Here is a 21992-nt window from a genome sequence, read left to right as displayed (position 1 = left end):
TCTTATGACATGAATTTTAATTTTCGCTGTTGTTCATAAATTCATAAACGGAAGTAGAAAATTCAGTCTTTTTCTTCGATATATAGCTGATGGTGTTCCGATAGGGCCACTTCGACCTTTGCAATTTCGGGCGAAGATGCGAGGTTGCGAAGGCGAAGGTACGAAGGCGAAGGAGCGAAAGTGCGAAGATGCGACGGCAAAAGTGCGAAGATGCGAAGGCGAGAGTGCGAAGTTGCGAGGGCAAAGGAGCACTACTACTATCACTCTTTCGCCCTCGCAACTTCGCTTTCTCGCCTTCGCACTTTTGCCTTCGCCTTGTTATGTTTTTGGACCTCTCTATCGTTTAAAGATATTTTTAGCTGTATAAAATAACATCTTTGGCAGAAGATTAACTTTTGAGAATTTATTTTCAACACCCCGCCCAGATCAATATTTTCATTATTTCTAGTGGGGGGGGGGGGGGGGGTCCGAGGGATAAGTGTACTATTGTACTAGTCGGGGGGGGGGGGGGGGTCCGAGGCATATTTTTGGTAATTTTACTATGTGAAATCAATAATACTAAATTTTCCAGGGTGGAGGGGGGGGGGGAGGTGTCCGACCCTCTCTCCATTACTGTGTGAAATTAATTTTCTGTGGGGGAAAGGGTGGGGGGGGGGGTTCCGGGCCCCTCTCCAGCTCATCCGTGCATGAAAAAGGAGTGTCGCATAATTAAATTAAAATGGTAATGTGTTTGAACCACGATGTTGGTTTAAGGTAAACAGACAGCTAATAAGTGACGGGAGTCTGGAAATGAATGTGCACACATTATTGCGGACATTACATTTTATGAGGAGTATATGATGATTAGGCATAGTGAGCACCGGTAAACATATATGTCACATAACACAGTAAAATATTAATAAACTTTCATAGTAAGCACGATGGCTTATAGCGCATGGGTATCAATAACATATGAGATTAATCGGCAAACCTCGGGCGAGTACGGTGCCTGCAACAAATTCGATTCCATTGGAATCGACCGATACCTCATGCTGAATGCAATAAAAAAAAAAGACGAAGGCGAAAGTGCAAAGTTGCGAAGGCGAGAGTGCGAAGTTGCATGGGCGAAAGAGCGATAGTAGTATCGCTCCTTCGCCTTCGCATCTTCGCACTTTCGCTCCTTCGCTTTCGCACCTTCGCAATTTCGCCTTCGCAACTTCACACTCTCGCATCTTCGCCCTCAAGGCGAAAGTCGAAGTGGCCCCATCGGAACACCATAATAGCTGGAGCATGTACATGTATATTATTTGAAATTAATTTATTTCATTATTTCAAATTATTTTGAAGTGTACATGTATCAAATAATTGCATGTAAGCTTGAAAGATAAAGCAGTTAAATTGTATTTGTTATATTAAGATGGAAAATAAAAGGCCTTTTTGTCATTTCCAACAATAGGAAAGTAATAGAAACAGTTTTTGTTATTCAAATATTTATAAAGCTGCATGTGTACACACGGTGTGCTCTGGGGTACTCTCATGATCCCGTCCACTAATCGGCACGCAAACATTATGAATTCATGTGAAGTTATCGCGCGAAGATCTGCTTTTAAATTACCTAACACTCAAAGGATTAGATCTCCAATGTTTAGAATAAATCCATTGGGAGGGGGTCAAATAATTTTTTTTTTACATTGTTTTGTAACAACTATATATATTATACTTTACATTGAATGTTTTAGAAGAAATTTATCGAAGAAACACTATGCACACTTGACTACTAATTGATTAATGTACATTTAGTAAGACACGCGAGTTATATCTTTTCAAGATGAATGAAATCGATCAATTGATCAAAAATCGGGACATACCCCTGTTCGGCGATTTAATTCCTCCAGTAAATATTCCAGCGACATGAATATATATTTGACAATGTTTTAATCTGAACTGATTATTTTTTGTTAATAATGATAACCCAACACCAATTATTACCAACATTCTACCGTAATAGATAGTTTAGATCGATCGAGAAATAATTAACGCAAGACATCCGTGAACGATGTAAAAAAAAGTATTTAATGTATTTTCTAGAATTAAAGTTGTCATTTAAAAAGCTAAACACAGCTAGATCTATCATTAGTTTTGAATTCCTACATTCTTACGCAAAATGTTTTATTTTTTAAAAAACTGTAGAATATGTACGCGACTAACCCCTAGACACATGTCCCGTTACAGAGACTAATGACATCCACGTACTAGTAAATATACTGGGCGCTTAAAATGCATGCATATAGGAATATGATCACTACTATATTTTTCTTGTGAAATTATTTTTTTTAAGTTTGATTTAATTACTTCAACAGGAACGAAAAACATTCAGTGTCTGATTTACTAGTATATATTTCTAATAACTTTGTACCAAATATATAAATCTACACAAATATAATGTTTTGAATCTGACTTCTGATTTGATAATAAAACTGTTTTGAAATTTTAAATGTATCTGTATAAACTTTTTTTCTCTCTCTCTCTCTCTCTCAGCTACTTTATGACGTCATTTGTTTAAATTTGTTACGTCATTTATGTAGAGTACAACGACACACAGATAACTTTATATTCATTAAATAGCAAATTATAAGAAATGTTGAGGTTTGTAAAAAAAATATTTCTTCTTATATCCATCCTGAAATCAATATTGTATATTTGTTTTTACTACACAACAATGTTGACCATTTTATCTGCAATACACGGTATGTAATTGTGAGTAATTCAAATACACTGTGTCTAAGGACTAATAAACTAATAAAAATACTCCAATTTTTCCATGGAACGGTTTTATTTTTCTTTAATTAAAGTCAATTGTCAACATAAGTCTATTTTAACAGTAAAGTACACCGTGTATTTATTTAGGCATTGTCATATTAAAGAAACTCATCTTACGTCTTAACTAACCAATGAAAACATTCATTTCTTGTGCATCTTGAATATAGAAAAAAATAAAAAACGAAAGTGGCCGCAGTCTTGTACATATTTTTTTCCGTTTCTATGTTGATAAGCAGTCTAAAATTGTGCTATTCTGAAATATTGGTGTATGTACTCGAATGCGGCCTTATAGAAATATCAGATCAAACATTACAAAAACCCATATATTTTACAAAATCCGTAAACAAGGTCCGGTTTCGGAGTTTACAACTACCAAACGCACGTGAATTTTAGCAAACGAAAGTTACTTTCATGCATAGGGTGTCCTACATGAATTATCCCGGCGAACATTTTAAAGATATCATGTGTTTGATTTTTCACATTTCGACAAGGCCGATATGTTATACTTAGCGTACCCAGTTCTTTATTGATTAGAGAGTACTGTAAACGTACTACATTTTGCGTTGAATTCTATTTAGCGGTTTTTGCGGTTTGCGGCTTCTGCTTAATCAATTACACCGATAAACGTCATGCATAAATGTATAAAAAAGGTCACATTCAGGAAAACGCTAAGTCAAATCCTCGCAACTTTCCGTCAAATTCCGTACACGCCAAATATAATACGTTTACAGTATTTCTTACCTATTGTATCGTATTCATTTTCAAACCCTTTCAGTTATTCCAAAGATACAATTTTTTTAAATTGTTATAAAAATAAGAATTAAGGGACAAAAAAAATGAAACGATGCCTTTGGTAAGAAAAGATATTATTCAACGTGGGAGAACATCATCAATGTAAAAGAAGAAAATTTTCTAAAAATTTAGTGGCCGTTAAAACTGCCGTTGGTTTTTATAAAATAGACATACGTCTATTTTTTTTTCTTCTTAACCTTCTCTTCTCTTTCTCTTCTCGACGTTTAGATATCTTCATTTTGATTTCTACTACACTCAGGTATTCATTCTACCCAGTGTCTAACAATAAGGTCGATCTCTAACTTTACCCTTTTATTAATTTGATTAAAAGGTGTTTAATTAAATATCCTTTCCCTAACTCTTTTTTAAAGGTCAATGACGCATTCCTCCATACAATACCCAATTGTGTTTGGGATTGAGAAAACTGGAACATTTAGTTGTGTGACCCGCATAGTTATGTAATATGATGTCATCTTTAAAAAGTGATGATGTATCGTTAAAGGTCGTTACTCATTTTCATGGGTAAAAAGTAAAATTAATTTGAATACTATCTTTTTTTCTTAAAAATGAATGCTTCATTTAATTTTGGGATTAAAGATATGTCTTCAACCGAATATAAGGGAAACAAAGAGGGTACACGTAATTTATTCGTTTAAAGTACCGTACTTTGCCTAATATAATACGCAGTTGTGTTTAATATGCACTCTCACTTTGGGTCTAAAAATACGTGTAAATATATGATACGCACATAGATCCTGATCAAACTGTCATAGTAATTTAGGGAACACGGACATATTATTCATCCATGATGTAAACTTTCTGACGCAGACGTTTTAAGTCTTGACTTTCTGAAAATTCGAAACATTCAAAGAACTGGAAGAGGTGACTGCTCACAGGTAACAGGGTATTCACTAAGTTGTAACATTGATTTGCCCAAAGGTACACTGTAGGTCTGAGATAATCAGCATGAAAAAATGGCAAGCGCACGTGTGTGTAATAATGGCTTCGATAGGGCGCAGGCGTGTTTAAAAAATGGGACATTTTTTTTCAAAGACTGTTTATATTTTCTTTAAATATTAACAATGTGCTTAAAAAAGGCATTAATTTCCATAAAATAATCTCATGTGGTTACACTGGAAGGCTTATTCAATTAGGCGAAATCACAATAGGGATCTATTGCACAGATCTATTAAACATATCTTTGATAGCAGCGTACACGACGGTGGTGAATGAACAGCTCTGATTGCTGAGTATCCATACATCACAGAAATCAATGCTCATTCAGTTGTAAAGTTTACTAGTTATGTATATTTCTTTAAAATCTGGCTACTTGTTCCTAAAATAGTGCATTTTTGTATATTTTCATTAAAATTACAAAGTAAACCTTCATCTCTCAACAAATGAGCATCAGTTTTTATAAAGAACTCGTAAAAGGGAAGAAAATCATACCAAGTTTAATAATATCTATAGCCGTCTTGCACTTGAACTTTTGCATTTAATTTCTCAATCTAGAAGTCCTCTTAAATCAATACACATTTCAAACGCACAAGTGATCCCAAAAGGGGAGGTAACTCTTTGAGCGTTAACTCTTTTGATATAGGCGCGATGTCATTTTATCACATAATCCGAATTAATTTTAAGATATGTTTCAACAGTACATTATGTAAATGGTTATTTAAACATAGTTCTTCTGTTTTATTTATTTCAAAAGAGACAAGATGGTTACGATGAATCGTCCACATTTCCTCTGTTGTATCATGGATGTAAACAAAAAAACCGTTGTGTATCAGTTCTCTTGGTTAACCGCATTCGCGGAGTTATTGGTTTCTTAATATTTTTTTAGTAATGGGAGAAAAATATATAAGAGCTAATTGTACACAATTATTTGAGGGATTAGATGTCAACAGAGACAAATGAAGCCCCTGATATTAATATAGTAACTAAATTGTTCTCATAATATATATTAAAAAAATAAGATATGGAGTATTTTTTTCATTATTTATGTGCAGCCTTTGCCCAATGACTGCATATTCTATAGCACTGCTTGGGTCTGTTAATATTATTCTGGGGAGGGGGTTCAAAGGGGTAACTTTATTCTGTTTGCCAGGGGCCAGGTACCATGGTGTTTTACTATGTAAATTGTGAATTAAATTAGAATTTGCCACGGGGACTATACATGTAGATCTGCCCATGTATGAGGCCTTTTCCCATCCCCCAAAAGCAATCAACAGTATTCACCTTTGTATTACACATGTTACACTTGTAATTTAAACACTCATTAGAATTGACTTTTATTTTTATTCAACACATGCAGAATGATTAAGATTAAGGAGAGGGGGGAGGGTTAGCATATCTATTCATTCACAAAATAAATTCTAAACGCTCATTTATCTCATTACCGAGAAAGAAAAGAGAGTGTGTAAATCCTGCAACAAGGCGATCAAAAGCCATTTTTGGTTCACATCAATATATTGAATTTATATAAGTCTGATTTATCCTATGTGAGAGACTCTCTCCCGCCCATTTACATACCATCCCCTTTCCACTTCTCAAACAAAATTATATATATAGAAACAATTATATTTGGTTCATTTGTTTTATTAATTCAAGAAGATAAAGGGACTTTCTGAAAAAAAATTCTGTGACAACATTTTAACCTGACATATGCATGCAAACTCAAAATTGCAATTTCTTTTTATGATGTCAATGTGTTTATTGTATGACTTCTTAGTTCTGGTCCTCTTCTCTCTTCAAAAACACAGTCTTCCTGTTCCTAAAGTTCAGATTTTTCTTTCCATCATTTCATCTTGTATATGACACCAGGATAAGGGTGCGGGTAAATGATCACCAATAAGAACATCATTTATGTAAATCTCAAGACAAAGCAGGTACCAGCTAAAATGAAAATTATATATATTTCAGTAAGTTTAACATGTTATCAAAATGGCTGAAAGACTGAAATGGAGGATTTTCTACAATTTGATAGTCAATGGAATTTATTTATCTTAATAAACATTTCATTATGTTTAGATGTGCATTTAATTTTCCACAAATTCAAATACAGCTTTTCAGTTTGATCGATTTGAAATTATTCGCATCCTCACCCCTGATATGTGCATGATATTAGTTTAATTACACCCCTTTATTTTACCCGGCCTGACCTTAAAAATACACCTCTCTCTCTCTCTCTCTCTCTCTCTCTCTCTCTCTCACACACACACACACACAACTGATTTGATTGATTGATATTATATAATGCTGGTGCAGTCAGTGTGAATTAAAACATACCATGTATTGTTGATTTGTTGATGAGCAATATTCAAAATTGTAGATTTATAAATAACATAGGTTTATATCAATCATTTTAAAACATTAAATAAAATCATTCGTACTTGAAAATATTTTTTTTAATTGAATTGTCTCATAGAATAATCAGATTGGTCATTATTTCAATGATAAATTATTGAACTTATACATGTATGTTATTTACTTACATTTTCTTCCAGCCTTTTTTTTTTTCAAATCAGTGTGACGCTTTTCAAATTACTCTGCAAATAACAAAATATAATTATGAGAAGTCATACAATTTAATTTACATGCATACAAGGACATGTCAACAGTAATTTGAACATTTTTGTGAAAGGTCTACATATATTATGCATGGATGGGTAAAATGACCAACACTTCAAATTTTATTTGAAAGTTACATATGCACATTCTACACAAACAATACCATATATGACCATGAATGTAGATTCCTCATTTAGAGAAAATCAGATGGAGACTTGCAGTCATTTGCTTATTATCATTTGGGTTTTTTTATTACCAATAGTACAGCATCATAAGTATGAACCCAGGTGACAAGATTTCAAACAGTGTTATGGTAGTAATATACTGAGTTCTAAAAACAAACTAGTAATAATTAAGAATTAATGTGCATAAAGATCTTAATATATCAACTGGATGAATGTGTAAAAAATATTAAATGAACTGTCATGGAAGAATTTTGAACACAGTAGAAAGGTGTTATTGATCAGCTGTTCATCAATTTCCAGGAAATGAAATCAGCATCTTTTAGCCTGCACTGTACTGATTTTCAGAAAATCAAATCAGCTGTTTTCACACAGTCTTTGTATTGTTTACTTACAAATTGAAATAAAAACAAACAGCTGTGTAAAGCTAAATATTGTCAGTACAAGTACTATGAACTGATTCGTGTCGATTGGTGAAAATGATCAACAATTTAACGGACTGACAATAAAGCTACATGTACAATGTACATTGTATAGGCCTATATGTAAACAATGCAGTATCTCCTCATGTTTTGAACGAAACAACACATTAAGTCGATCAGAAATGCATCAACAGTATAAAATCACAATAAAATAGTTATTGAGCTATCTGGTATATTACAAATACACTGTATATCTATTCTACATACCTGATAAATCATCAGAAGATCGCCATCATCGGGAATACCAGCTACACGTGTTTACATCGTCTGACGAGCGCTTTTGGGACGCAGATTCACACCCATACGACAGATGCGTTATGGAAATTCTTCGTATATTCTGATTGTTGTAAACTTATAAAAACACACATGAGTGATTCGTAGTTATATTTTGCTTATGAAGTATTAAATCAGCCGTATTTTATGCTTAAACTGCTGTTTTCGGTATATGTTCTATATATGGTAATACAGAGGCGGGGCGTATATTATGACGTCATAACTCATTATCCCTTCATTAGCATATCAAAACGATGTGTTGCCTTATCTGTCCTGCGTATGATGCTGACAATATCGAAGGACAACCTTGCTAAGATTTTTCCAGGCAGACAATTCAGTCCGGTACAGGTTACCGGACTGAAAAGAAATGGAGAAATTTGTGAAATGTAAGTCAAATTTATTATCTTTAATCATTTTATAAAGCAATGTGATATTTCGCCTGCTTTATCAATTTGTAAATGAATTTCTAATAATCTTATTTTTTCTTTTCAGAGATGTGAAGAAGGCCAAGATGTGAGAAACTGTGAGAGTCATTGAAGTACCTTGATCCAAAGGAGGGGGGGGGGGGGGGTCGGCACTTTCAGTTCAGTTACTTTGAAAACAAAACATGCAAAATCATTTTGGACAATATTTTTTATTCAGATATTTGGTGTTTTTTTTCATACTGTTTCCCCTATTTTGTTAATGTTTATCCTTGCATTTTACGTTTCAGTTAAATAAGTTCATAATAAATTTGCATACTAGGATCAGGGTACTTTAAAATGTATGTATGAAATGAATGAGTGAGAAGAGACTATTTATGTATTTCAAAATTTAAAAAAATGAAAGAACCTGAATTATATTTTATTTTGATGAATTTGAGAATGCATCGTTTTCGCCATGAAACATTTTCATTGTTTTGCAAGAATGAAGGAATTATGTGTACACTTTTCGGGGAAAACTTGCTTACAATTGGCGTTTAATATTTGTTAAACCAACATGGTAACATAAAAACTTTTTTACGATCATGGATATAGTAAAGGTTGAATTTTTTGGAAAGTCTACAGTTCCAATTTAAATTGTTGCATGACTTTTACAAAGATATGTGTACTGTTCAACCAAACATCTGAATTCTCAACTTGTCAAGTTGCAAGAGATATGAAACTATACATTCTGTTAGACTGGTCAATAAAAGGTGCGCCATTAGCTGCCGATCTGTAGCTCTTCGGTAAAATCCGCGTTGACATGCCTTGTGGCTATAATTCCTCCTACTCTAAACGCTTGCAATTTATGGCACATAAAAACTGAGATAATTCTGGCCCAAAACTATTGCATTTGTGTATGCCGTACATTGCAAACGACAAAATACATAGCAAAATGTACGTAACTGCGCTCGTGTAGTTTAAAGAAAAAAATGTATTTCATTCTGGATAAAAAAGTGAATATTAGGAAGAAATGTATATATCAAAAGTTATGGTGGTCGACTTAAATTGCGGATGTTTTTAGACATTTCTATGAAACTAGATGATATCCCGCGCAAGTGCGGGAATTAAAACGTTACACATAAATATGATACAATGCTTATAATGATGAACCTTGGGGGGGGGGGGGGTGTTCATTTTTGTACCTGCTTTGTCCGAAATTTTTCTTAATTGCTGTCTTAGCCTATTCTTTTAAATTGAAATAAAAACAAAACTGCATGGCTGAATATTAAGAGAAGTCTCGCAGCTAACTGGAAACAAGAAAAACAAACATTTTTATTTTATTTCAAACACGTAAGTGGGTATTTAGTGCTTCGTATCTCTTAATTTTGTTCTTTGAGTCAAATTTTACTATTATTTTTACCATTCTCCCAAAACAGAATTTCAGTAAAAAATAAACCTGTTGTGAATAAAAAAAAATGGGGAGGAGGTCACCCCCTCCCCCAATTTAACTTCCCCGTTTTATGCATACATCATTCATACTGCAGAATAGACTGTTCATGGTTTACAAATTAATGTATAATGTTTACTGCTCTACCAACCTGTCGTGCTGTAAAATATATGAAATTAAAAAATCGCTAGCGTACGCATCTTTATTACGTTATTTTAAACCAAAGTTGTCATATCAAAAGTATCTGTCCGATGGCTAACTTGCCCTACACCTTCCGCCTTGACGTTAATTAGTCTACCCGCGTTCCAAGGCACCCCGTTCTTGAATGTTCTTTCCATCAAAATTAAAATCGCATCAAATTGTTCCACTTTGTATAGTAGCTTTTTTGTATTAACCAAATATGTCCTATCTAAGGTATCTGCCGGTAATGCTTGATGAATTGTTTATACTGAGTATTTGCCATGACGGTCATTAGTCAAACCGCGTTCTTGGTTACTCCGTTCTTGAAAGTTCTATTCCATTCTCTCGCCAGAGGTCGTGCTTCGCAAGCGTTCTATCCATCGAAACTAAAATCGCGCATTCAAGAAAAGAATTGCCTTGTTTTATTTATCCAACATTTGTCGAATCTTAACTTCTATGTATACTGCAAGTAAGTTCCTAGTAAAGATATTCACTCTTTGCGTAATCATACAATATCATTTAATTGTAAGCATGTATTTCAATTCAGATTTCCACTGACTTGGATCCACCAAAGCGTGTCCACAACCTAACTCTCATTTTTGCTATTTTGGGCTGGTTTATCGAAATTGAAAGTAGGTTTTTAATTAAGTTTGCAATAACTACTTATCAGGTAAACTTCAATTATAGCTTACGGACATCATATTTCTTGTGTTGAAATACCAAATGTGTAAGCAGTTACTCTGGTACAGGCATGCTTTAGCTTATTGGCAAAATGTCTTAATTTATAAGTATAGAAGATACTTCGTGTTTTCACCCTATTAAACACAATAAACAACATGCAGATTTCATTTCATTTTTTACCTAATATTAATTCATTTTGAGCAACATGTAAAACAAAAAATTCATTCAATTGCTTGAAACACATTTAAGTTAATTAATATATCAAACTTTGATTTAGGCACGTGGAAAGACCTCTAATTGTTCGAGAACAATTAGTCTACTAGTTCTATTTTTTTTTTATTTTCATTTTCCTATCATAAGCTATTTGTTTTGTTTATGTTTTTGCACTGTACCTCCTTCCAATGCGATTTATAATATTAATCTATTATACAAAATCCCATTGCAGTATATATGTATATATATCTTATATAAAATTATATAATTACTCATATTATACCTTGACTACAGGAGAGAACATAAATAGGCATTGTGCCTGCTGTTCAATCCATTTCAATGTATTTATATACTTGAATAAAATACTTATAAATTAAAGCAAAAAAAAACTTACTATATAAGTATATTATGAGAGAGAAAGAGAGAGTTTGCACACAGACAGGTTGGGCAATACAATAAGAAATTTGAAAGTAACTAGCTTTTGAGAAATGGCATATATCTCCTTTGCTTTCAAAAAGGTATAATTGTCCTTATATATCAGAATTATATACTTGTCCATGCAAGGTTGTTTTATTGTCTCCACCTTTAAGAATCTTGATTCGCCATTACCAGCAGAGTCATGATCGAGAAGAACTAGATAAATATTGCATTACACGGTGCAATATGTGTACATATCTACCATGTACATATTTGTTCAAAAATTGCCAAATTAGAATATTGGATTTTTTTTCTCCAATTTTAATTACATTGCATAAGAATATAATGTCTTTAGCTATAAACATACTTTCATTGAAATCCATTTTTAAGGAGATCAATGCAGTCTATACATTGCAATATTGATCAATGAGTCAAATCTCAAAACCATTCAGTAACCAATAAAGTGCTTTTATTAATTCAAAGTCATTTTGTACATGATCACATCTACAAAATCAAATGGTATAGGAATGTAACATTTTTGCTGCTGCCCCCTATAAACATGCAAAGGACAATGGATCAACATATTATCAATGTGTATGAGCTCATGTCCTTGGGGCATACTCGGGTAAGCTACATGGTATGAAAGAATTTCTTCATTAAAACTTGAAGTTTCAAACATTTGTAAGTTAAAGTAAATACGTTGAATTTCCGAATCATCAAACCATTCTTCTGTGATCGAAATGGATTTCAAAGTCCCAAATTCAGGCATACTGTTTGCAACACCAAATGCAATCTCACATTGGTTACAGACAAACTTTTGACCTTTGTACAAATTCCATCCTACCTCATGAACAGACTTAACTTGATATGCATCAATACCAAAAAAACTTGATAATTTCTCTCTCGAGTTTTCAATTTGCAAAACAGGTTTTGTTTTCCCAAACATGCAATCATTGTTAAACAATGGATGTTTGTCACATAAATTTAAAGTACACTCATACATTGCACAACGTTCAGCAATAGATTTTTCAATATTCTTTAAATTGTGACATCCAATCATCCCTTCTTTGATGAAATTATGTTGATTCAAATCTCATTGACCAAACATTACAAAGAGCTCCAAATTTTTCTATGGTTGATGGAAGATGTATTAATGCTATTTTGGAATAACGTTTTTTTCACGAAACAATTCTTTAAATTGTTTTAGATGACTTGAAATCATTACCTTCAACATTTGCACTGATTCATAAGATATCAAGGGAGATAATAATATCAATGTAAGTTCACACAACTCTATCAAGAAATGAATTTATGGATTATTGAAAGCACAGTTTAGTTTATCGATGAGAAAAAAAGGAAGCAACCGCATAAGTACTATCATACTTGAAGCAGACTGCTTGAGAGTTGTATCATGTCCATTGATGACTTTGGCTGGAATAGGAGTTGGTTGACTACTTCTATTTGCATAACCATAAGAAAAATTGTCTATTAAATTATTAAGCTCTGTAACAGAGAAAAGCCTATCATCTAACAAAACTTTTAAAACCAATTTGATCTCATACACTGCAACTCCCTCAAAAATAACATGCATGATGTCATGTGGAATTTGCTGAGTTAAGTCAAAATTTGGGAAAACACGGGCTACACTCCTGCCATTAATTCCATAGGCACGAGATATGGCATCTCTGACTGACTGAGTTTGTGCCACTGAAAGTTCATAGCACTGTTCATCATAACGATCTAAGTTTCTCTCAATGAAAAGATGCTCTTCAAAATTTGCCTGCATGTCATCAAATGTACATTCACAAGTTCTGCATTTTTGATATGCAAAACCAACACCTATTTTGTACCCCCCAAATTCATTAGCAGCCAAAGTATCTCCTACAAAACAATGACACCATCCAGCTATATTGTATTCGCAACTGTTGATGGTCAAAGTTATTCCCCTAGAAAGAGTTTCTAAATCTGTTTTTATTCTTTCTAATACAACATTAAGATTATGCTTATTCATTATACTCCTTTTTATAACTGCCAACAAACGAATTGCTGGTAATCGTGATCGATATAAAACTGGTAGGTTTGCAAGACTGTAATAAAATAAACCGATTTTGTGAGTTCCTGCACGCTTGTTTAGGGGATTGCAAATTTCAACATCATCAAAATACAACACAATTGGCAAAGCTATTTGGTTTTGTTGAAAATTTTGACGATAGACAGAACCAGTTTGAATATCAGAATAAAACCCATCCATTCTTTCTGCAGGTTGGTGAATTACAAGTTCAAGTATATCTTGGTTTTGCAGCAGTTGTTCAATGCTTTCAATAAGTGGAATATACATAAAAGTGTCTCTAACAACATCTAAATTAGCTTGTCCTCTCTGTCGAACCACTTGAAGCCTTTGGCCAACATGTACTGTCTGTGGCTCCTGCAAGAAGTTGGTTTAAAATAAGTAAGTAAGTAATTGTTTATTATAGCGACATTATGCAAGACATTTCTATTATATAAAGCATATGTCAAATATTCGTAATTTGCACCTGGCCCCCTATAAGTCACTTTATACAATTTGAACTTTATACATGCATAATTTCAGATTTATATTATATTTACCTATGAACATTGATAAATTACATTTCTGATGTACAAAATTTTAACACATTTACTTTTGAATATTATTTTTCCTGAGCTGGTATGCAGAGTTTATAAATGTAGCAGTTTTTAATGGGTAATTATTGATCAATGAAACAAATAAATATTGACTATTATCAAATTCTTCAAAATTCACCGGTCATATAGAAATCTTTGAATTTCTGTTGTAGATTTTTATACAAAGTGCAGTATAAAAGAAAGTGTTTTTCATCTTCAATACATTGTTCTGAACATAATTATAATTTTAATTATTCCTCACAAACAGATGGAAAATGATATTCCTATAGAACTCATGCATTTTCATGTGGGGCCCTAATTATAAACAAATGTACCTATAGAGTTTGAAACAAAAATTTTATTTTGATGTCAAAATAAACAAGTTTTTTAAAATATAAATGCATACTTACAATGTATAGAAAGTTTTCTTTTATAAACTTCTTTCTTTCATGTGCTGTGACCACTCCATGAAAAGGTAGTTCAATATCAAATAATTCACCAAATGTGCGCTCAGATATTTCAGTGTCTAAGTCCTGCATAAAATGATGTAATCTGGTCCTCAGTGTGTGGATATAACTGTCTACAATGTTATTGACCCCACTGGCAACATCTTCGGCAGCTGTCTGCAAAAAATTAAAAAGAATACAGAATCATTATTTGAGGTTTATTTGTTTTTTCTTTATAAAAATGCAGTCTTGTGAAAAAAATCCCAATAAGACCAAAGGGCTTTGTGAGAGATTTTATTACCTGATATCATAAACAAATTATTAATTTTTGATGGCTTATTATTCAAATGCAAGAGTAACCATCATGTGTAGTGTTTTCATGGACAAAACCATAGAAAATGTGTATATTTTTGTTAACATAGACATATAGAGGTCTTAATACATATGTGTATAATCGTGAGAAGCACATCTCACTGATTTAAAAATCTTGCTTTTGATATAAACTAAATGAAAATATAATAAAATTTCAGCACTCGTAATTTTATATTCCCGTGATTAGATGCAAAACAGTTGAATAGTGGAATTAGTACTTGCATAAAAAAGGAATCTACAGTATAAATTATCTTATCTTTTATCTTCACTAAAACGTAATAATATTACTATCCCCTTTTCACTCTGTTGAAATTTTACTTTACTCACTTCTCTTTATCTTTTAACAAGCAGTGCACCCTACTCAGAGTACTCAGAATTGAGGGCGAGTAGTATCGAGAGATAGATAGATAGATAAACATGAATGTATAATACATGCACTGTGAATAAATAATATGAATGAACGACAATATATAACATTACGAATATCAACATATATACCTCACGTATCCTGTACATTTTTTTTAGATTCATGATGAACGACACAGCTTTGCGTTTGTCAAAATAATCATCTGTGTAATTGTTCTGCATATTATCCTCTTCATCATTTTCATGATCATTATAACCATCCATGTCCATGGGAACATCCATAGCCTACAATACCATAACTTGTTTATTAAACAAAGGTTGTTTTTTTTAATATTTGAGAATTTAGTGCAAAAGAAGGAGAACATCTACTGACCCACTGTACATGTAATATCTACAAATTTAAAGAAAAAAAAAACAGCTGAATAGTCTTACCATTTCGAGATCGTTCGTTTCATGAACCGAAACATTATTATGAACACGAGCTGTCTGTGCATCATTCGTTTCTTGAACTGGTGTATTGTTTACAACAAACTCTGCCTGTGTATCCAACATATCCATGTGGTAATCATTGTGTGACGATAATACGAATTGATATACTTGTTTGCATCCAGAGACACTGCATTCTACCCGGAAATCTGGTTTATAGCGAGCGCAGCGAGGCGGCGTAGCGAGCTCCATAGACAACGTGTACGAACGGAGGAAATTCGAGTTGAAATCTGCACATTGTTCAAAGAAAATTTTATGAGGCCACGTGAAAACGTTCTACTATCCCAGTGATCCTTTGCGGTGCATAGCAACATGGTGGAACAGGAAGCGTTTCTGGGGAAAATTCTTACCTGTAAATCGCATACATCATTTGCATTTAACAATAAATAATCCTTTTAAAAACATTAAAGTAAACAAAACATATGCTTACGTAAAAACTGTACCTATGGCGTCATTTCCTTCGCCGAATTTGTCCGACAATTTACGAAAACTGTCGAGCGCAAAAAGTTAAGTATGACGTCACAGTGATCTCGCGTTTTATATTCCCGCGATACATTTAGAGGTGGATCAAGCATCTGTACTGAATGTAACGTGTAGGAAGTACTCAGTAGGGAGTCACCAATACTGATACTTCGCTCGCTATTAACAGTCACTCTTTGGCTGATTAGTTTTGTTTTGATGATTTTGTTTTTGCTCAGTAAATACACATGCAAGTTCCATGCTAAATTTATTGTCATATTGATCCAATCATTGTATACGTTAGGTAGGTGACAAAAAATTATTAAAAAAGAAAAGTCTAATCGTTATTAGATCTACGTGTAGCTACGTCATTTTGAAATGAATAGATAAAAGAAAAAAATTAAACTGTTAAAATATCTACATGTATTTGTTATAGTTGCATATGTGCATGGTCAATGCAAACCTTTCAATAATATTGGATATCACACACTAAAAAGAGGGGGAGGGCACATATGTCTACAACGCTTATATAGCGTACAGAAATTAAAAAGATTAAAAACAAAATTGATGTCACAGAGGAAAATAATTAAAACACCGGTAACAACAAGGAACAAAATGAGAAATAACACAGACACACAATTTATTGATTTTAATGATCATTATTAAAAGGTAAAGAAAAGATAAAAAAAAATTTAAAAAACCGGCTTTGTGTTTATCAAAATATTTTAATAAGTCTGTTTAACATTTTATTAATGCTCAGTGGTAGTTTTTTGTTTAAGTGTATAAGCCTAGGAAGGGACCATTGGAATAAAAGTTTGATATCTCCCGGTTCCTTGCGGTGGTAAAAGTTTTCGACACAAAGCCAAAGTTTGTTGGTTTAGTTAAGTCCACGGGTTACATTTAACAATGATGACAAATGTATGGCTCCTTCTGCGCTCGCCCCAACGGTCACACCGTAAAACATATTATGAATGTTCTGAGAATATATGCCTCATTAAAATTCGCAAAGTTACTGCGATAAAAATAACACAGATAGAACATTTCCAAGCCATCGTATAGGAAGATGTTGTAGACAAAAAATCCATTAAGTTGTACCAGAGACATAAATGTAGTTGTGCATTCTTCAGATTGTAAAAAGAGAAAAATAGGATTAAATTCTACGAATGAAGATATATTGTCTTATATTTTCGAATTTCTGAGATGGTTAGAAACTTTTTTTTACGTTCGTGTTAACTGCGCGACTAATCTAAATACGAATTACTTTGGCTTTTCTCCTCCGCAACACACTTCCGTTTCGCGCCAAATCCGATTTGCGCCGGGTTATCAAAATGGCTGAGACTTGTGAGAGGATGAGAAGTTTCGAAGACTTGGGCGCTGATGGTGTTTATTAGTGGCTTAAAGAAAGGAATGTGTTAGAAGACGTTCAAGATTTGATAGCAGGTATATCATTCCCATGGAAACATCAAATTTAATACTTTGTATAGATTATAAATGTATTATGCAACCAAAGTAGATATAATTAGGCTTTTATATATATATATATATGTATATACACTAATATGAATGGGACATAGTACAATATGTAGTTGTTCTACTAGTGATTGACGATTTCTATTGAGTCGGAGGACTCAACTGGATTCATTCACTGGCACAGCACAGCCAGGATAGTGTTACCACAAGGGGCCTGGTTGCTGGATAGTGAAGTTCCTAATTAATTGTTTCTGATGAAAACATTGATTAAATTGGTAATTAAAGGTGTATTTCAGTGTTTTGCAATAAATAAATTCACCGAAAACCCCAATTTCAATCAAGTTGATTGTGGTTTAAAAAGTGTTTTCAATGTACATTTAAAAAAACTTAAGTAAAATCAAGATCCATATTTCAGGTGCAGCTTGCTAAGAAAAAGTAGACTAATTAATAAAACCTCTGGTCATATACACTCCAGGGCTAGACAAATAGCATTGCCCGACGCCCGGTGCGAGTATTTTGATTGGTCAGACAACTAATTTGTTAAGTAATAGTAGTCCTCGGACAAGTACTTATTTCTAGCTATTAAAATATTTGTATTTCCAATTCGATTAAAAAGTGACAAGAGTTTTCAGTATATCGTGAAACGAAAGTAAACTCTCAAATGTTACTCATAAAAAAAAGAGGTCCCGATAATGTAGTCAATTATTTATACCCCCTCTAGGGTCGTAATGAGAGTTGCTTTTGTCGTTTAAACGCTTTAATGGGATGTTTATCAAAGTAGCGATGCAAGCTTTAAATTAACATGGAGCGATAGACAAATTGAGAAATTCGTCACTGTTATCGGTAGGTCAACTTTAAATACGTCCATAGTAGCATCCATAGTATAAAATGGATCAAGGACAATGAGAGTAAACGCACTGCTGGATGATGCCAGTACACGGACCTACATTAATGCAGATGTTGCAGCAGAATTGGGTTTACATGGCAAACTACAGAGAATTACCGTAGGAGTTCTTAATGACAAAACTGAGTCATTTGAAACTATGCTAGTAGAATTCCAAATAGAGAGTGTTGATGGGAGGACAAAGACTAAAGTGGAAGCCCTAACAGCTGACAAGGTTACTGGTGATATGTGTGTAATCAACTGGAGAAAATATCAACACAAATGGGACCATTTGAAAGGATTTGAATTCCAAGGAGTGGGTTAACATTCTATGGTGGATATTCTGATTGGAATGGACCACAGTGAACTTCATTATGCTTATCAAGAGATCAGAGGTCGACCAGATGAACCAGTGGCTAGACTTACTCCATTAGGATGGACTTGTGTTGAAAAAATTCCTGGTTGCAATGAGATATGTGTTCAAACTCATTTCAACAGAACTTACTTTTTCCAGAATCAGAAAAGTGATAATGAATCGGACAAGATTTTGTGTAAATTCTGGGAGATGGAAAATTTCAGTGAGCCACAGAAGAAACAGTCATTTGGTCCAGAGGAGAGAAGTGCGTATGAAAAAGTGAAAGATTCATTGAAGTTTGTTGATGATCATTATGAAGTAGCTATTCCTTGGAAGGAAGAAAAGCCTGATTTACCATGTAATTACGACATGGCACTACAACGTTTAGAGAACACTGAAAAGCAATTGATGAAGAACCCGGAAGTGACAGATTCTTACTCAAAGACTATTGAACAGTATCTGGAAAAAGGATACATACACAAGATTAACCAGGATGAGGAAAAGTCCGGAAAATGGTTTCTTCCACAATTTCCTGTCATCCGGCCAGATAAGAGCACAACAAAGACACGTATTGTGTTCGACGCATCAGCAAAGCATTGAGGTGTCTCATTAAATGACATGATTCACTACGCACCAAAACTTCAAAATGAACTCTTTGATGTGTTACTAAGATTTAGAAGAAACAGTGTGGCAATAGTATGTGACATTGCAGAAATGTACTTAAGGATGAAGGTTCCACAGGAAGATAGACCTTATCAACAATTTCTCTGGCGTGACGTTAATACGGAAGAGAAACCAGATGTGTACGAATTAAGCAGTGTTGTGTTTGGAATAAATTCGTCGCCATTTCAAGCACAGTTTGTAGCACAGACCCATGCTGAGACAAACAGAGAAACTTACCCTATGGAAGCAGAGACTGTTTTGAAATCCACCTACATGGACGATAGTATGGATTCAGTATCTACCGAGGAAGATGGAGTCAAACTCTACAGGCAGCTATCAGCATTGTGGGAAAAGGCCGGCATGTATGCCAGTAAGTGGCTATCAAACTCAGTGGGTGTACTGCAGCATATCCCACCAGAAGATGTTGTTCCCGAAGTTGACCTGTATGACAACAGCTTGCCATCCGTAAAAACCCTTGGTGTGCTATGGAAGGCCAAAGATGACATCTTCACATTCAAAGCAAGTCCACAAGAGGATGATTTTACTTACACAAAGCGGAACTTTCTACGGAAAATCGCAATGCTGTTTGACCCTTTGGGATTCCTAGGACCGTACACAATAAGAGCTAAAGTTCTTTTGCAAGAAATGTGGACTGCAGGTCTTGACTGGGATGATGTGTTGAGTGAAGACCTCATACTGAAAGCTGAGAAGTGGTTTAGAGAATTGACTGAGCTATCGCTTATTGAAGTACCGAGATGTCTGCGTCTATCTAATGGTGGGATTATATCGACTTACCTTCATACCTTTGTTGATGCTTCCCAGGACGCGTATGGAGCTGTAGTTTACCAGAGGTGTATCTATGACGATGGAAGTGTATCAGTCAGATTCGTGACAGCAAAATCCAAAGTAGCACCACTTACCGCAGTCAGCATACCTAGACTGGAATTGGTGGGTGCAGTATTGGGATTAAGGCTGACGCTTTCAGTGACAAGTGCTCTGGAGATGGATAGTGACCAGTGCACGTTTTGGACGGACAGCATGAATGTGCTGTGCTGGATCAAGGCACAGAGTAGAAGTTTTAAGCCCTTTGTAGCAAATCGTATTGGGGATATACAGTCGGCCTCGAATCCAAAGCAGTGGCACCATGTGCCTACAGAAATCAACCCTGCTGATATGATATCCAGAGGAGTGATGGTTTCACAGTTACAGAAAGACAGTGTCTGGTGGAGTGGGCCGCACTTTCTTACATTGGATGATTCACAGTGGCCGAATCAGAAAGTTGAAAAACAGGACTCTGACAAGGAAAGAAGTTAAGCAGAGAAGTTGTCAATGATTCATATTCATTCTTAGCAAGATCAGTGGGCTTTAGAGACGTAGAGTGTTGCTTGAACCCAGAATCCTATTCCAGCTGGATACGACTTGTAAGAATTCAAGCTTGGATAAATCGTTTTGTAAATAACTGCAGAATGAGCATCAAGGACAGATTTAAAGGTGAATTGAATGCTGAAGAAGTTGAAGAGGCGGAAATTCAAATCATTAGAACAGCCCAAAAATGTGAGTTTCATTGTGAATACAGATTGTTGAAACAGAACAAACCTCTTCACCAGAGCAGCAAGTTATTGAGTCTAAACCCTGGAACTGATGAAGACGGACTCCTGCTGTGTGATGGACGTTTGAAATATGCAGAATATTTACCATATGATGTTCGATACCCTGTCATTCTCCCTAGAAACAATCGTGTCACTACACTTATTATCAAGTATCACCACGAAAAAGGAAAACATGTGACAGGAACAAATCACACACTTTCTATGATCTCATCACGGTTTTGGATAATATCCGCACGAGAAGCAATACGGAAGTGGGAACGACAATGCAACAAATGTTGCCGCAACAAAGCCAGACCAGCAGAACAACTGATGGGTCCCCTTCCATCAATTCGTACAAAGCAACCATTACACGCATTTTCCCGAACAGCGGTTGATTATGGAGGACCTTTCACTACGAAGCAGGGACGCGGAAAACGGCGAGATAAGAGATATCTATGTCTCTTCACGTGCGTGATGTCAAGAGCAGTGCATCTAGAAGTTGCCTTCGGACTTGATACAGATTCGTTCCTCAACGCATTTTACCGGATGGTTAGCCGAAGAGGTCTAAGTAGTGTAAAAGTACCCTTTCTGGGCCAGATACCTTACTATGGGCTCCACAGTGGAGCTGTGGAGCATCTGACGTCATCCATAACCATAGCAACACCAATGACGTCATCCATAACCATGGGAACCCCAACATCATCCGTTCCATATGTTAACCCCTAGTATTGTTCACCTGTTAACCCTTACCCCCCCCCCATGTTGTATTTTATAACCCTACCTCCTTGACCTTTGTTCTTTTATTCACCCCTATGAGTCT

At 34.5% G+C, this 21992-nt stretch overlaps 3 protein-coding genes and 1 long non-coding RNA gene across 4 annotated transcripts; 3 read left to right on the top strand and 1 right to left on the bottom strand.

Moving 5' to 3' along the window:
* Window positions 1-6107: 6107 nt before the first annotated feature.
* On the bottom strand, window positions 6108-8376 carry LOC128172833 (uncharacterized). The gene is made up of 3 exons (XR_008242340.1): window positions 8033-8376; window positions 7086-7139; window positions 6108-6486 (listed from the first exon to the last, which is right to left on the bottom strand). It is a non-coding gene; the product is annotated as an uncharacterized LOC128172833 (long non-coding RNA).
* A 10208-nt stretch (window positions 8377-18584) lies between these two features.
* Window positions 18585-19520, top strand: LOC128174688 (uncharacterized). The gene is made up of 2 exons (XM_052840181.1): window positions 18585-18800; window positions 19080-19520. Exons 1-2 carry the CDS (start codon window positions 18585-18587, stop codon window positions 19518-19520), a joined length of 657 nt encoding a protein of 218 aa, XP_052696141.1.
* Window positions 19521-19646: 126 nt separating this feature from the next.
* On the top strand, window positions 19647-20897 carry LOC128174687 (uncharacterized). Its single transcript, XM_052840179.1, has one exon. It carries the CDS (start codon window positions 19647-19649, stop codon window positions 20895-20897), a length of 1251 nt encoding a protein of 416 aa, XP_052696139.1.
* A 152-nt stretch (window positions 20898-21049) lies between these two features.
* Window positions 21050-21898, top strand: LOC128174686 (uncharacterized). Its single transcript, XM_052840178.1, has one exon. The coding sequence runs from the start codon at window positions 21050-21052 to the stop codon at window positions 21896-21898; it is 849 nt and encodes a 282-aa protein (XP_052696138.1).
* Window positions 21899-21992: the final 94 nt, after the last annotated feature.

Source organism: Crassostrea angulata, chromosome 2 (genome assembly GCF_025612915.1).
Source record: "Crassostrea angulata isolate pt1a10 chromosome 2, ASM2561291v2, whole genome shotgun sequence".
Taxonomy (NCBI): domain Eukaryota; kingdom Metazoa; phylum Mollusca; class Bivalvia; order Ostreida; family Ostreidae; genus Magallana; species Magallana angulata.
This window is presented reverse-complemented; position numbering and strand designations above follow the sequence as displayed.